Below are 16,130 nucleotides of genomic sequence, written 5' to 3'. Positions count from 1 at the left end.
TGAGCATTTCCTGCGAAGATCATCATCTTTGCTCTGTCTTACTTTGTTATGCTATTTATTGATATTCTGATCAGATGAAGTGCCATCTGTCGGACATTTTTTGAACTTTTGTATTTTTTTGGTTCTAATAAAACCCCATGTCATTCCAAGCATGTGTGTCAATTTGTACCTCTCTATCTACATTAGTCCATGATTTATTCAGTTTTCAAATTTATACTGACTTTTTGCCGATGATACAAGTATAGCTACCACACCCAACAGACAAGAATTAACTGATGAAATTGTAAACGATGTTTTTCAGAAAATCATAAAGTGATTCTCTGCAAATGGATTCTCATTAAACTTTGACAAAACACTGTATATACAGTTTCACACAGTAAATGGAATGACACCATTAATAAATATAGACTTCGATGAGAAATCGTTAACTAAGGAGAATATTCACAAGTTCTAGGTGTATACATCTCAGTAAATTAGCTTACCATGCCTATTTTCATTCTCTGCTTTCGTCTGGCATCATATTCTGAGGTAACTCATCATTGAGTAAAAGAGTGTTCATTGCACAAAAGCGTGTAATCACAATAATTGCTGGAGCTCATCCAAGATCATCCTGCAGACACTTATTTAAAGAGCCAGGGATCTTCACTGTAGCCTCACAATGTATATATTCACTTATGAATTTGTTATTAACAATCCAAACGAATCCAAAAGTAATAACAGTGTACATGGCTACAACACTCGGAGAAAGGATGATCTTCACTACTCAAGGTTAAATCTAACTTTGGGTCAGAAGGGGGTAAATTATTCTGCCACAAAAGTATTTGGTCACTTACCTAATAGCATCAAAAGTCTTACAGATAGCCATATAGCATTTAAAAGGAAATTAAAAGAATTTCTTAATGGCTACTCCTTCTACTTATTAGATGAATTTTTGGATGTAGTAAGTGGGTAAATTCTCCCCCCCCCCCCCCCCCCACACACACACACACAAATTAAGTGTCATGTAATATTTTATGTAATGTAATATCTTGTATAGACATCTTTTATTAATCTGACACGTTCCACATCATTACAAAGTGTTGTATTCATGATTTATGGAACAAGTACTAATCTAATATAAACTAATCTAATCTAAACAGAAAAGCACAGAAGTAGAACCTAACGTACGGCCATCTTTTGAGTTTTAGCTAACATACACAATTACACGTTTCTTTGATGTAAAATGCTACGTCCCATGGCAGAGTACTGCTACGTTGCCTTACGCTGTGTATATCTTCAACTGACCATTCAACTACCCACAGTTGGCATGACGCCAAATCAATGAGCGCATCGATACATCGTTGCGTTTGTACCCTTTTCATTTTGGAAACAGTTTCTATGCACATTATGTTTCAAAATTGGGCTTTGCCAGATGATGTACAGTAGGAGTATCTGAAAATTGGTTACATTTTCGATATTTATATGAAGAAAATTAAGGTATTTGAAACTATCTCTGATAAAATAGTTCATCAGAAACAATTCCCTATGAAATAGCATCTCTTAGGTAATTTCGCATTTTCACATTTTGAGGCACAATTTGCATCTATTTCGCATTTATTGCAAAATGTGAATTTTTACAGTCCCTACTATGAGCTTGTCATTTAAGAACTTATGTTCTGCTTACGAGTATTCCACCAAGTTATTGTTTCCGTTTTATGTACAATACTTCAACAGCCAATCCAACAGCCTTACTCAGGTGCTGTGAGTTTTGCTGTTATGTGTACTCGCACGATCGGTTAGCACGTGAAGATGGCTAGATTGGTCGTCAACACTTTGTGCATAAAAATTGGAAATATATCATTAAAGGAATGGATCAAGAAAACCTGAGAGGTCGCATTTATAATTACTTTCAGAAGAAACATTTACTCTGGCAATGAGAAACATAAGGCTCTACACCCTAAAGATCTGTATGTTCTAGTGAAAAAGAACCAACTGAAGGAAAAGTTTTCCTTATAAAAACAGTTAAACATCGCATCAGTGGAGTACTAAACACATGGTATGGACACAGTGTTTAAACCAACAGAAATGTGCCCAAATATTTGAACACTGTAAAAAACTTAAATCCACCGCTTGCACAATAAGAGTACATATAAGTCCTTGCACATGCAATCAAGTGTATATAGTAACTACAAAGAGCAGCATTAATATCTGATTTAACGAGCCGACAGCAATTGTCAGATGGGAAACGAGAACAATTTACCAGTACAGTTCAAGCACTAGGACCAGGGAACAACTGAATTGATTTCTGTGACACTGTCATTTCATCTAGACCCAATCAATGCTATGCTATGACATATAGATTAGATTTACTTTCATTCCAATTGATCTGTAGTGAGGAGGCCCTCCAGGACATAAAACATGTCAGAAGAACAATAATACATGACAAATATTTACAGCTGAAACAAATAAGCTAATGTACCTTCCACAGGTCCCAAGTGCAATGATCGTCTTTTTTTTTTATGAACACTATATGAAAGAATCATTTTACAAACACTCATTATCTAAGATTGCATTAATGCACTGAATTTAAAATTTTAAAAAAGTTATTTATTTATTTATAAGGTAATAAACATATAATAGAACTACTAGAATACTTATTGACAGTGAATACATTACTGCACAGAAATGGTGCAGAAGTTAAGCTGTACACACACACACACACACACACACACACACACACACCAGTTGGTTCTGCTGAGAAATTCATAAACTGAATTTCATTGGTTGTTAAGCTTTTTATGGCTGCTGGCACGTTATTGACAATGTGTGTTCCTAAATAATGCACACTTTCTTGTACAGGAGAAAGTGGCTTTAAATCCTTGAGAAGATTATTCTTATTTCTAGTAATGATTCCATGAATTGAGTTGTAGGTTTGAAAAAGTGATAATTTTTTATGACAAATTTCATTAAGCAAATTAAGTTATAGAAATTCGAAAGCACAAAAACAACTGTAACACAAAAGAAAATTATTGAAGTTAGGCAAGTTGGGTGCCTTAGTACTAAACAATGTGAACAGTACAACTGTTGCCCACTACAAACTACAAAGCATGCACCAGTACTATTCCACGATTGTTGAGTGGATACATATAAACAGTTCAGCTGGCTGAGGTTGTCCAAGATTGTGCTGGCAGCTGTTATAGCTAGGAACAAGAAGACATTATTTTATTTTAAGCCAAATTCGGTGTCATTTTTGGCAAATTAGTTGTCACCAAGTGAGTTGCTGGATGTTTTGGAGCCACCAGTAAAAGTAATATCAGTGAGCACACATTTTGAGCCGAATAAACCAAATTTTGCCTTGGGTTCCTTCTTGATAGAACAACTTCATGATTATAAATGAAAAGTGCAATACTCTGAAGAAACAGTTTTGTAGTGGCAAATCCAGTAATTTAACTAACAACGTAGCCATACAGCTCCTATAGCATAACAGAAAAGCAGACAACAAAAACTGAAAAACCGAGTAAAAAATGGAGAAAATTGTGGAAAAAATTGGAACAGGCAATCAATTACCTCAAGCTGTAAGTTGTGTGGCCACTAATATATAAAACACACACACACACACACACACACACACACACACACACACACACACAGTATTGGGAAAGGGTAGGCAGGTGGTTAACATTGATAAATTACTCTGTTCTTCATTTCTTTCTATTTTGGAACTACAATGTCAAGTAGGAGACAGAGAGACAGAGACAGAGAGAGAGAGAGAGAGAGAGAGAGAGAGAGAGAGAGAGAGAGAGATGTGGGGTTGACTGGAAGGGGTAGCACTCCAGCGTAGGCAGCAGAAGAATGGATTAAAAAGAAGTGGGTAAAGAAAATGGTAATGGCAAAGAAGAATGAAAGGGGCATCTAGGAAGGGGATTGACATAAAAATGGTTCAAATGGCTCTGCGCACTATGCGACTTAACTTCTGAGGTCATCAGTCGCCTAGAACTAATTAAACCTAACTAACCTAAGGACATCACACACATCCATGCCCAAGGCAGGATTCGAACCTGCGACCACAGCGGTCGCTCGGTTCCAGACTGTAGCGCCTAGAACCGCATGGCCACTCCGGCCGGCTAGGAAGGGGATTCACAGAGGTTTAGCATACAGGAGATGCATAGTGCAAGGACATTGTGTGTGTGTGTGTGTGTGTGTGTGTGTGTGTGTGTGTGTGTGTGTGTGTATACAATATAAATCAATCAACAGCAAATAAATTATTCTTCTACAGTTTCACATTTGCATTCCCTTAGTGCTTAAGAAGTGGCCTGTACATAGTCAAAATCTATGTCCTTACCATGGGAGTCAGAAGCAGCAGAGGTGAAATCTGTAGGTGGCTCCTGCTGCAATGACGACGGAGGTATACCTCCAATTACTGGCACTGCCTGCCCCATTGTTTCAACCGAAGGTGACGATGATGATGTTTGAACAGCAACCAGTGGAGGCTTCATAGGCTGCAAGTTAGGTGGTGGCCTATGAGGCGCAAGAGGCCTCAAGTTACTGTTTATCTTGTTATATCCTGTTGCATTCTTAAAGTTATTAACAGCAGTACGTAGAAATCTATTAGGAATAAGTGTATCTGGTGACACATCCTTTTCTTTACAGTCAGGGCATTCATGCTCTTCTGACTCCAGGAGTACAGTACGGATACCTATGAAATTAAAATATGGTTTCATTACACAAACATATTCACTGTTGTATAAAAATTTGAAACTCTCACGACACATACAAACGTTTCTCCTGGGAAAAATACTATTCATCTGGCAAAGTATTATGAATATTGAACAATGACACCTACTTGAAATCATAATAGATTAAGAAGAATAATCTGAATACTCCTTTTCTTCAAGCATTGCTCCACCATTTTAGATAAGCAAGTTTAGGCAACAGAAATGATATATCACTGCCAGCAAAACGCAGGCATCTGGCTTCAGACCTCAGACCAGCCCAAATAAAACAACTCAGAATGTACTCTACAAAGAGCATAAAAATCTAACGCTACCATTTAACACTTTAGGTGACACTGGTAACAGACTATCTGGTTAGTAAACAAAATTATCTTTACACTGACATTGTAATAAGTTATGTGTCTAAGATAACCAGATAATCATTTTTGCTATATCTTTATGTCAAACAAACTTCATTCCATTTCTCGAACAATGAAAAATACAGGATGGAATAATGACAATATTAGAAAAAGGACAGATTGCTACTCACCATGCAGCGACAATACAAAGACGGTCAAACAAGTAACCTTTTGGCCACAAAGGCCTTCTTCTGAATTACACACACACACACACACACACACACACACACACACAGAGAGAGAGAGAGAGAGAGAGAGAGAGAGAGAGAGAGAGAGACAGAGAGAGAGAGAGAGAGAGAGAGAGAGAGTCATACTCAGAATGACTAATGCAACTGTGCAGTCTGCACATCCACTGGTCCCATTCCAATCAATCCAGTGTGTCAGTATCATGAATAAATTTACTCTATCCTCAAACCAAATTTTCTACTAGTTCAGAAGAAACACATTGAGTAATGCTACTAATTATACCAGCCAAAAAAGATAGGAGTTAATAGACTCACATTCATCACAAAATGAATTGCCACAGCATGGTATCATGACAGCATCTGTTAGCAAATCTTTACAAACAGAGCATTGTAAATCTTCTGGTATTTCTGGTTTCTGAACAATAGGTTCTGGTTCATGCTGAAATGGTGGCTTCTCTTTCTTCCCTTCCTTGTACGCCTGACTGCAATGAAAATAACATTATTAATAATGTTAACATAGGAGAACATTAATACAGAAAATAACACTGGACCCAGACAACTGAGAAAACAATAGAGAGATTGATCACCAGGTCCCACCAATTTCACCCAGTAACATCTTTTTTTCATGTCCACGATTTCTATGAATGACACTACCTCGTAACAGAAAGTGACTTCTAGGAAACACTGGCGAACACAATTTACTTACATCATTTTATACTGGGTTTTAAATATGTATAAATATAGGAATATTCTACAAACTTCCACATTTGGACAAATTATAAGTGTTTGATTAGTTAAAATGTTTGATTATTTACACTTCTTGGGAGATGCAATAAAAAATGGATGTTTTGATAGGTCATAGCATCATTGTTTCTTTGCACAGTGTTGTCTATGGTCAAGGAAACAATGATGAATTAGTTACAAGGTTCAACTGCCGAGAAAGGTGCATTGTGTTCTCAGAATGTCTAACCAAATGATTTAAGTGTCATTTGTTAGGTGACAAACTTCAAATTTGCCTTTGAGGGGATGCAGTTACAAAGTGAGAGTCTAAGTTGGGCTTGCTTCAGTTCACCTTCTGTATGATCATAAAACACAAAAGTTCCACTTTCCATAAAAGCTCTAAACTCTGTGGTAAAAAGAAATATTAAGAAAAAACAGGTTGTTAAATTTCTAACATTGGGAAGAGTCTCGTACAACTGGTGAAATGAACACTCAATATGGTCCTTCAAATGAACTACCTTAAAAATAAAAGCTCGTAACCTTTACCTCAATACTTGAGAGATGGCACTGGAACATTACTGGACAAAAAAATTATATGACCTTAAACATTAAGCAAGTGGCCAAGTAGAGCAAATCTGCAGTTTGAAATTTGTAAACTATATGAACTGCCAATTCTTTCAAAAGGGTATAGTCTAGAACAAGGATGGCCACAGTGACCCAAAGTGCACACGTGCAATGTGTGCCGGCTGCAGGCAGGCCAAGACCTGGCCAGGCACTCGGCTCTGCTCAGTCCTCCTCAGAAGTACTTGGTACAGTGCAGTATTTCATTTAGTACTCCGATGCAACAGTTTTCAGTCAGCACAACTCTTAGTTCAGCAGAACTGTGATGTCAACACTGTATAACCTTAGCTACTTGTTCATGATATGAACGAATGGGAATGATAAAAGAGAGGGATGAGGATTCCCAATTCGCCTATATGTGACAGGTACTGCATATTTGCTAAGAAACGAAATTCCAGTATCATGCAGAAAGGAAAGATTTAGTTGACAATGAAGCAGTAAAAAATTACAAAGATCGACAGATGGGATTCACTGTATATCAAAAAGCACTTTGTGTTAAATTTGCAGACCTGAGCTGGTGAAGAAATTTATTATACAAATAGTAAAATTCATGAAGTCATGTACATGACTCCATTCTCAGTTGCAGCGGTTTTCAATGGAACTAGAGTATGGTGAATTCATATATCATTGAAAAGTACGTTGGGTAAATGAGAGCCATCCCTGGAACACCAGATCATATCTGATGTGATCTGGGCTGGAACCATTTTTCAATTTATAACTCACTATTGTTGAATTTGTGAAAGGAAAATGGTGTGCAGGAACAAAAAGTATAACATACCGAATGTATGTGCAGAATTTGCTTTTTAAGCATACCTTACTGTACACTGTCTGTAGTGCAAGGCAGCTTCTTGCTGATTTGATGGAGATGCTTTTAAAAAGAAAATCACGTTATAGAAGGGACACATACTGACAGACAGTCCCTTAAGTTCACTGCATTTAAGAAAACCTGAGGTTTAAGGAATTCACTGTGGCCTTGAAAGACCTACAAGGATAATTGTATAAATATTTTGTGCTCACTGTCAATCTTACATCTGTTCCCCCGAAGCTGCTTTCGAGATCATTTGCTATTTCAGCTGAAAGTGCCCCTGTGCATGCGACGATTTAATTTATTGACATGAATAGTGATTCCAGTGTTAATGGCCAATCTTTTCACAATAAAACTGTCCAGGACGTCAACATTGCTTTCCTTAGGTATAGTTTCAAAGTTTCCATAATGAGGTTACAAAAGTGCTACAATATTTTGGCCAACATATTTGTGTGAGAGACCTTTTCATGAGTGTGAAACTAAATAATATATGGCAACGACCAACCAACAAAACTTACCAAATCTCAGGATAGCCAGCAGGGAGTTTGAAAGGGTGAGAGACTTCAAGTACCTTGGATCAACTATCACCGAGAAAAATGACACTGGCAGCAAGGTGAAAGCCAGAATATCAGCAGGTAACAGATGCTATTTTGCCGCGGTACCCATGCTTAGGAGTTCGCTTCTATCACGAAAATCCAAAATCCTCATTCACAAAACAATTATAAGATCATTTTTTTCGTATGGTGTCGAAATCATGACTGTAAATTAGGAAAGGATCCTTAGCATATGGGAGAGAAAGGTGCTACATAAAATATATGGCCCAATATATGATCAAGGAGTTTGGCACATTCGTACAAATGCATAACTACAACACCTTTTTGAAGAACCTGACATTGTCTCACTACCATTAAAATAAGAAGACTGCAGTGGGCAGGGCATGTGGTCAGAAAGGAAGAAGACAGAGCATGTAAGAGGATTTTTGATGGCAAGGCTGGATGCAGACAGCAAAGGGAACGCCCCAGAAAGAGATGGGTGGATGGAGTTGAAGTAGACATGAAAAAGCTGGGTGTCAGAGAATGGAGATGGAAAGCCATGGATCGGATAAAATGGCAGGATATTGTGATGCAGGTCAAGGTCCTTCATGAGCTGCAAAGCTGAGGAGTGATAGTAGTAGAAACTAAGTAAGTCATGATTACATGGCAACTTGAGCATGAAACTTCGTGAAATGGTCTGCGTTTGTCCATTTGCTGACAGTTTGTACCAGATAAAAATTATATTATCTCTTTCACACACCAAAAATAAATAAATAATAATGAAACTTTGTTTTGTTTGTGATCAATGGTGTTTAGAAATGTGAAATATAACACCAAGCAGCATGCACTGTGACGGGATTGCCATTGAAATGTGGCACAGTTCCCCCTCTCTCACACTCAGTGTGGCATGGCAGTGGGGGTAAAGTGCAGTGAGGCTGAGCCAAAATCTTGGCCGCTCCTGCTCTAGAACAATTATACGGACAAGACTGGATTATTTTACAAGTGCCTTCTGGGGAAGACCATCACTGTCAGACAACAAACAACATGACATTCCTTCAAGTGTTCCAGAAACAGTTTATATATCATAAGAATCTTCAACAGACAATGCTAAGTCAATATAAGAAAGCATGTATAAAACAACAAAACTGGAATAACAAGGGATTCTGGCAATTACTCTGAGTACTTGTAGCATTTGTTAATTTCTCCACAGATTTCTTACCCTACATAATCTTCCTCTCCACAGCAGAGTGTCTTCTGATCTGAAATTTCCTGACAGGAAAGGACAAATTATCACAACATTACTCAAACTCTAATCCTTTCCTTTTGGCAGTAATTGTACTACCAAATAATCTATCCAGGTTAAACACTGCTGAGAGGTACTGGCAGAAGTAAAGCTGTGAGGCCAAGTCTGCTTGGCTAACTATACCGTTAAGAGCATTGCCCGCAAAAATCAAGGTTCAAAGTGTGAATCCTCGTCAGGCACACAGTTTTAATCTGCCAGAAAGTTTAATTACTTAACCTGCTTCTCATTTTTTTTTTTTTTTAACTCTAGAAGAGAGACGTAGAACTACAGTCACATCAAATGAAACCCCTACGAGTGAAAGCAGCCACTTCTGCATAACTGTTCGGCAATGGATGCGTTCACTACTTTCGTTCTGAAGGGGCTGCTCTCACCATCCAAGCTGTGCACTTCATCTATCAGAAGCAGTTTTTTCAGTTGTTTATGCATCCGTTTTCACTTTGGTACACCTAACAGAAACTACTGACTCACTGAATTATTGGTCACACTGGCACAATCTGGTAATGCAATTGTTTGCACACTCAATAGCTGTTCCACTCGTGAGCAGGCTTCAGCTGTCAAATTGTACACCTCTACTATGCTGTGGCTGCTCACAATGGAACCCCCACCACTACTCCTGCCCCCTCGCATATTGTGCAATCTGAGCAGGTACAAGAGAAGTTATTTTGTGCACACTTTACAAGAAAAGACAGTTCCTTCACCATTTCACCATATATGACTCGAGATCATCATCACAATCTTTTTCTTCTTTTCACATGTACCACTCCAGTTTTCTATCTTTTAAAGTTTAAACCTTTTTTAACCTTCCCCAATCAATTCTAGAGTAGTGTCATGTATTTTTACCTGTGCATGTTAGCAGTATTAATACTTCCATTCCCTGAAGGTAAGTACTGGCCAGCATTCCATCTCCATTTTACAGTTTTCTCGAGTGAACGTCCCTTTTAATGTCAAGTATAAAACTGCACTTGAAACAACTTGAATATGTATTCAATATAAACATGAGGCAGAAATGCTGGGAAGTACTTACCTTCAGAAATGTCAGTACTCCAGACACACACACACACACACACACACACACACACACACACACACACACACACACACTTAAAAAATTGATAGTTCCAAAAGTTAGGACACTGAATGTATGTTTATGTGAGTACATCACAGTACTTTCATTGCTCCTGTGAGTACATAGTGGCCAGTAATTATGCTTCATACTTTTATGATTTTCTGGAAAAGTATCACTCACTTAGAAACGAGAAAGAAAACAGCAACTCAACTTGTAAATAAAGCTTGGTGGTGCAGTGCATTCGTATCTGAAACAAATGGGCTTTAAATAATAACCTCCTCTGCTTACTCAGACCCCAGGTTTTTATGTTCCAGCCTTAATGACCTTAATATCAGTGAGACGAGTGCTAACCTCCATTTAACTACAGCCAAAAAATGTGAACTACACAACAATAAAATAAAATGGTGACATCACTGAGGTCTTGTAATCATATTACTTTTATCAGTATCAAATATTTTGCATCTCATCAGCAACTTTTTTTATCAACATACATGTCAATATAAACATCACTTTCAAATTCAGCAGTCTTAGGTTTCATGATAGCGCACTTCACACTGATAAGGTTTGCATGAGAAAGAAGATTGTGCCTAAGGCACAGAAACTAGTCATATGTTAGTAAAAATACTTTGGGTTCGAAAAAGAAACAAAGAAAACATCATTAACACAGAAATTTTATAGACCTATGTTACAATTGGTTTTCAGTTGAAAAGTAGTTTTCCATACAAAGGCTCTTCTGGATTTTCATCTATTGGGATTTCATTTTTTTAAATGGGAAGAGAGTAGCATTGGCTTTTCTAAAAGGATAACATTCTTTGCTTGCTGACAAGGTATTCTTACCTTAAACTGGTAGCCTAAAAGCTAGTTATATCTCTATGTTGTTATGTGTGTCTATGCAACAGAAAAGATAAATGCATGTAACTTCAACTAAACCAACTGCTGGGATTAGTGTCTCAACACAAACAAAATTTTATACAGTTTAGATGAGCACTCACTGATCTATTGCTGGTACAGCAAAATGTCCTGTTGGTGTCATCATGGCTCCAGGTACACTTGGTCCCTCAACTGGAACCATAAAACTACGAGGAATGCCAGTACTCTTTTTTATTTCAATTGGTTCCTGGAACAAAAATAGTAGTTACATCCTGAACTTCAAGATAAAACAGTACCACAAATCTGAAGAATGATTAACCAAAATTACCAAGTTTGTGCCTAAAGGACAGTTCTTTATCCAGTGCCCAGGCTGATGACATTTGTAACAACGATAATTTGAAGGAACTTCCCCCATCTGATTTGCACCGCGAATTTTCATGTAGCTAAAATAAAGCAATAAACAGTAAGAATCATCAATGCAAATGGCTTTAAACTAGAACTGGAGAAAGAAAGTATAATTAGAGGACTAGATAAAAAAAGAAAGAAACCAGCACATATTTTCAATTTCAAATAGAGTTAGCAATAATCTTTGAGGATATAATACACTGAAGAGCCAAAGAAATTGGTACACCTGCCTAATATTGTGTAGGACCCATCCTAGAAATGCTCAATCATGCTCATGTTTGGAGGCCAGCAAATCAGAAGAGCATTCCTGGAGCTACTCTGTGGCAATTCTGGAGATGTGAGGTGTCACAAGATCCTGTTGTAATGCGCAATGGACATGAATGCACGCAGGTGATCAGACAGGATGCTTAAGTATGTGTCACCAGTCAGAATCGTATCTACATGTTTCAGGGGTCCCGTATCAAGCATCCACACCATTATATAGCCTCCACCAGCTTGAACAGTACCCTGCTGACATGCAGGGGCCATGGATTCATTGAGGTTGTCTACATCCATCCACCCAATATAATTTGAAGTGAGACTCGACTCAACTGGCCAAGCAACATGTTTCCATTTATAGCAGTCCAATGTCAGTGTTGATGGGCCCAGGCGAGGCATAAAGCTTTGTGTCGTGCAGTCATCAGGGGTACAGGAGTGGGCCCTCAGTTCCGAAAGTGCAATCAGTGATGGTTTGCTGAATGGTTTGCACACTGACACTTGTTGATGGCCCAGCACTGAAATCTGAAGCAATTTGCAGAAGAGTTGCACTTCTGTCATGTTGAATGATTCTCTTCAGTCGTCATTGGTCCCATTCTTGCATGATCTCTTTCCAGCCACAGCAATGTCAGTGATTTGATGTTTTACCTGACTCCTGATATTTATGGTACACTTGTGAAATGGTCATATGGGAAAATCCCCACTTCATCGCTACTTTAGAGATGGTGTGTCCCATCGCTTGTGCGCTGACTATAACACCATGTTTAAACTCACTTAAATCTTGATAACCTGCCACTGCAGCAGCAGTAACAGATCAAATAACTATGCCAAACACTTATCGTCTTATATAAGGCACCGCTGACCGCAGCATCGTATTCTGCCTGTTTTTACATATCACTGTATTTGAGTACGCATGCCTGTGCCATTTTCTTTGACGCTTCAGAATATAGACAATGGTAGCTGTAACAATAAGTAGTGATCTTCAACAGACAACTGCCTCACATTTTGAAGTTTACAGTCTACATACATTTTTTTTTTTAATTTCAAAACATGTTGGAAATACATTTACACTGCCAAGTTCAGCCATTCCTTACAGTACAGTGTCTCCAAACTGCTATGTCTTCCAGTACCTAGAATTAGGCATATGATATACCTCGACGAAGAGAGAGAGGGAGAGACTATAAGTACCAAGCAAATAATACAAGAATTACTGAATGGAAGGTAAGTGCAGAAAATTCAAAATCCTTAAACACAACATAATTGTTACATTTGTCAGTAAAAAAAACTGTTATACAGTGTTTTTTGATGTCCCATCCGCACTTTCTATTTTTATGTTCTGACTGATCTCAGGAAACCCTGTACAGATTTTCATCTGGTTTTCATAGATAGACTGATTCACCGGGACGCCTTATGTACATAACTTACAAATACATTGTGGAAAGTGGATGAATTAAAGACTTCCACTAATGCGAAAACAAATGCATTGACACCTAACAGTACAGCCACCATACCCATAACTCCAGAGAGCAGTGAAGCTTTATCAGAATCAGCATCAGGTATTGTGATATAGCATTGAAGCAGATGCCTAGAAACCAAAAGGTTCCAGGATGCCTTTTAATCTAGCATTCACTTCTCAATGATGTCGAGATTCAACAGAAATGAAACGTGGTTAGAAATCCACATTAAAAGCGCCCCTTTACACATTTGGATAACTTCGGATTCCACATTAAATTGCAAACCACTTTTCCCTGGTTGGTTAACTGGTTAGACATACACAAGTAGCGCAAGTGACATCCAATTGAAAGACTTGCATCAAGCCATTGAGCCACATGAAATTACTATTACCAAAAGTTATACAGATATTCTCCTTTCATATTTATTATAAATTCAAGTCCTCAGCCAACTTTATCTGCCTGAATGTGAAGGCTAATCTAAGCAACTCCTCCAGTGGTTTTTATACTTGCACCTTACTTCCACTGAAGTCAGCAAGTTTTTAGGAGGAACAAATGTTATCTGTTCTATCTTTCATTGGTGTTTGGAGTGACATCTCATGGAAATGATTGGAGCTGTGAGTTACTGCTCTGCCTGTGGGGGCAGGAGCAGGGCACAGCGGTGACTGACTGCTAACAACCAGCTTTCATAGCCAGTATAGAGCACAAAGTCAGCTGGTGGCTGCCCCACCGACTAATGAGAAGACTTGGCACCTTTAAACCCAGCTCCCATTGTTAGGCAGATTGCAATAAGTTACATGAAATTGATTATATTCTGTTATCTAATATTGTTCTCTGAATTTTAACCAGAACTCTACAAAAAAACACTAAGCCAGGAAAGTCGCCAGATTGTAAATATTTAGTGCTACCCATGTGAAACTGTAGCAGACTGCTAGTGCTTTATAAACTATACTGAAAAATAAATAACGGGCAACTATCCTCTAATGACCAGCAACTCAATTACTAAGCCACAGCATATAGTTACTAAATCAGTGTTTTACCCTCTATAATAGTAACAAGACAGTGCCCTGAAAGTAATCAATGAATAAAAGAAAATGAAACTGAAAGGCTGCCCTTCCAAGATATTGATTAAAAGAAGGGGATCAAGGTAACATCATTACACTGCCAATGGAACATGATTTTGATTAATAAAATTTCTTTCTGGCATCAAAATTAGCAGCCAGTACAATACAAGTGAAAGATAAGCACGTAACGGTGAAGGTCTGAAATGCAGCATTGTAAATGTTTGGAACACTATTTGTAAATTACAGTAGGTTCATAAGAAACAAAAAAATCACAGTCTTTCACAAGATGGCAGCTAACTGAAATGTACAGGTATTTTGTCAAATGCAAACAGAAGCTATTAATAGTTTTTAGTTCTTGATCTGAGCTGATTTGGTGGTGAATACCTGCGTTGGTGTCTATTCTTGTCATGTAACTGATGCTTTAACATTATCCAGCGTGTTTAAGTAAGTATCTTGTGTTAACCAAATTTCTGTTAAATGTAACACAAGCCTAATTTTCAATCTATAAAGTTCAATAAAACTTAGATTGCAAATTTGCACAGCAATTTCCATTGACATTAGATTTGACAGTACCACGAAGAATTGTACCGGAAAAAACAATGTAGATAGAAAATTCTCTACACTATTTAAACTGAATTTGCAGCACAAATTTCCATAAGTACCCATATGAATAGAAATAACAATATTATGGGAAGACAGATTGCTACACACCATATAGATGAGATGTTGAGTCACAGACAGGCACAAAGGAACACTTAAGCTTTCAGCCAAGAGGACGGACGGGCACACGCACACGCAATCTGATGGAGGTAATGGGACTAAGGAGGAGATATTGAATGGGGAGGGGGAGGGGTAACATGGTGGGGGGGGGGGGGGAGAGTAGTGCTGCTTGTGAGCGTGTGCAGGGACACGGTGGGAACAGGGTCAGAAGACTAGTGCGTGGACTGGTGAAACAGAAGTCCGTGTAGTGCTGGAGTGGGGCAGGAAAGGGGACGGGTAGGTGGAAGACAGGGACTAGTGAAGGTTGAGGTCATGGGGGTTACATGAACATAGGATGTACAGCAGGAGAGGCCCCATCTGCGCAATTCAGAAAAGCTGGTGTTATTGGGAAGGATCCAGTTGGATTTCTGGAATGGGGTCACAGTAGCAGAGTTTGTAGGTGAATAAATCTATCTCCATCATGTAATCCCAGCAGTTCAAAAGCACAATGGAGGTGCCTCACAAAGAGAAGCACTCTGCCAGCTGTCAGACTCAGCTACTTACAAACCCTGTCACAGTGAACCTGTTAAAGAAATTGAATAAGTTCTCCAAATCCTCCTAAAATCCTTATGCTCATCCCAGAACCTCTCCACCGATCATATCTCTCCTCAACCCCACCATTACCTGCATTCTTACCTTCGAAATGCTTCCTAAAGTCTGCAAACCCAGCCAGCTATGACATACCACTGTGACCGGTTGACCGGTTACTGTGCCCTACTGAGTGAATCTCTGCACTCGTGAACCAACACCTTTAGCCAATTATCCAAGGCCTACCCTCCTACTTAAAAGACACCAACCATTTCCTCCGCCCACTCACCATTGTTTCTGTTCCTTTATCACAAGGGACCTTCTTTATCACTGTTTATACTACCTCCCTTTAAACTAACATCCCAAATGCCAATGGCCTATCCCTATTGAACACTACCTCAGTCCAGAATCAAACCTACCAACCACCACCAATACCTCCACTCCCAAAATCTGGC

The 16,130-nt window shown here is 38.5% G+C and overlaps 1 protein-coding gene across 10 annotated transcripts in view; it reads right to left on the bottom strand.

Moving 5' to 3' along the window:
* LOC126335556 (E3 ubiquitin-protein ligase RBBP6) overlaps positions 1-16,130 on the bottom strand; it is a 356,043-nt gene that overhangs the window by 234,047 nt on the left and 105,866 nt on the right. For all 10 annotated transcript variants that reach the window (XM_049998961.1, XM_049998967.1, XM_049998969.1 and 7 more), the window contains 4 exons: positions 11,542-11,656; positions 11,336-11,460; positions 5,611-5,777; positions 4,322-4,675 (listed from right to left, as the gene is read on the bottom strand). In XM_049998961.1, coding sequence (XP_049854918.1) covers positions 4,322-4,675; positions 5,611-5,777; positions 11,336-11,460; positions 11,542-11,656 — 761 coding nt within the window. The remainder of the gene's footprint in view (positions 1-4,321; positions 4,676-5,610; positions 5,778-11,335; positions 11,461-11,541; positions 11,657-16,130) is intronic.

The sequence above is a fragment of the Schistocerca gregaria genome, chromosome 2 (assembly GCF_023897955.1).
Source record: "Schistocerca gregaria isolate iqSchGreg1 chromosome 2, iqSchGreg1.2, whole genome shotgun sequence".
Taxonomy (NCBI): Eukaryota; Metazoa; Arthropoda; class Insecta; order Orthoptera; family Acrididae; genus Schistocerca; species Schistocerca gregaria.
This window is presented reverse-complemented; position numbering and strand designations above follow the sequence as displayed.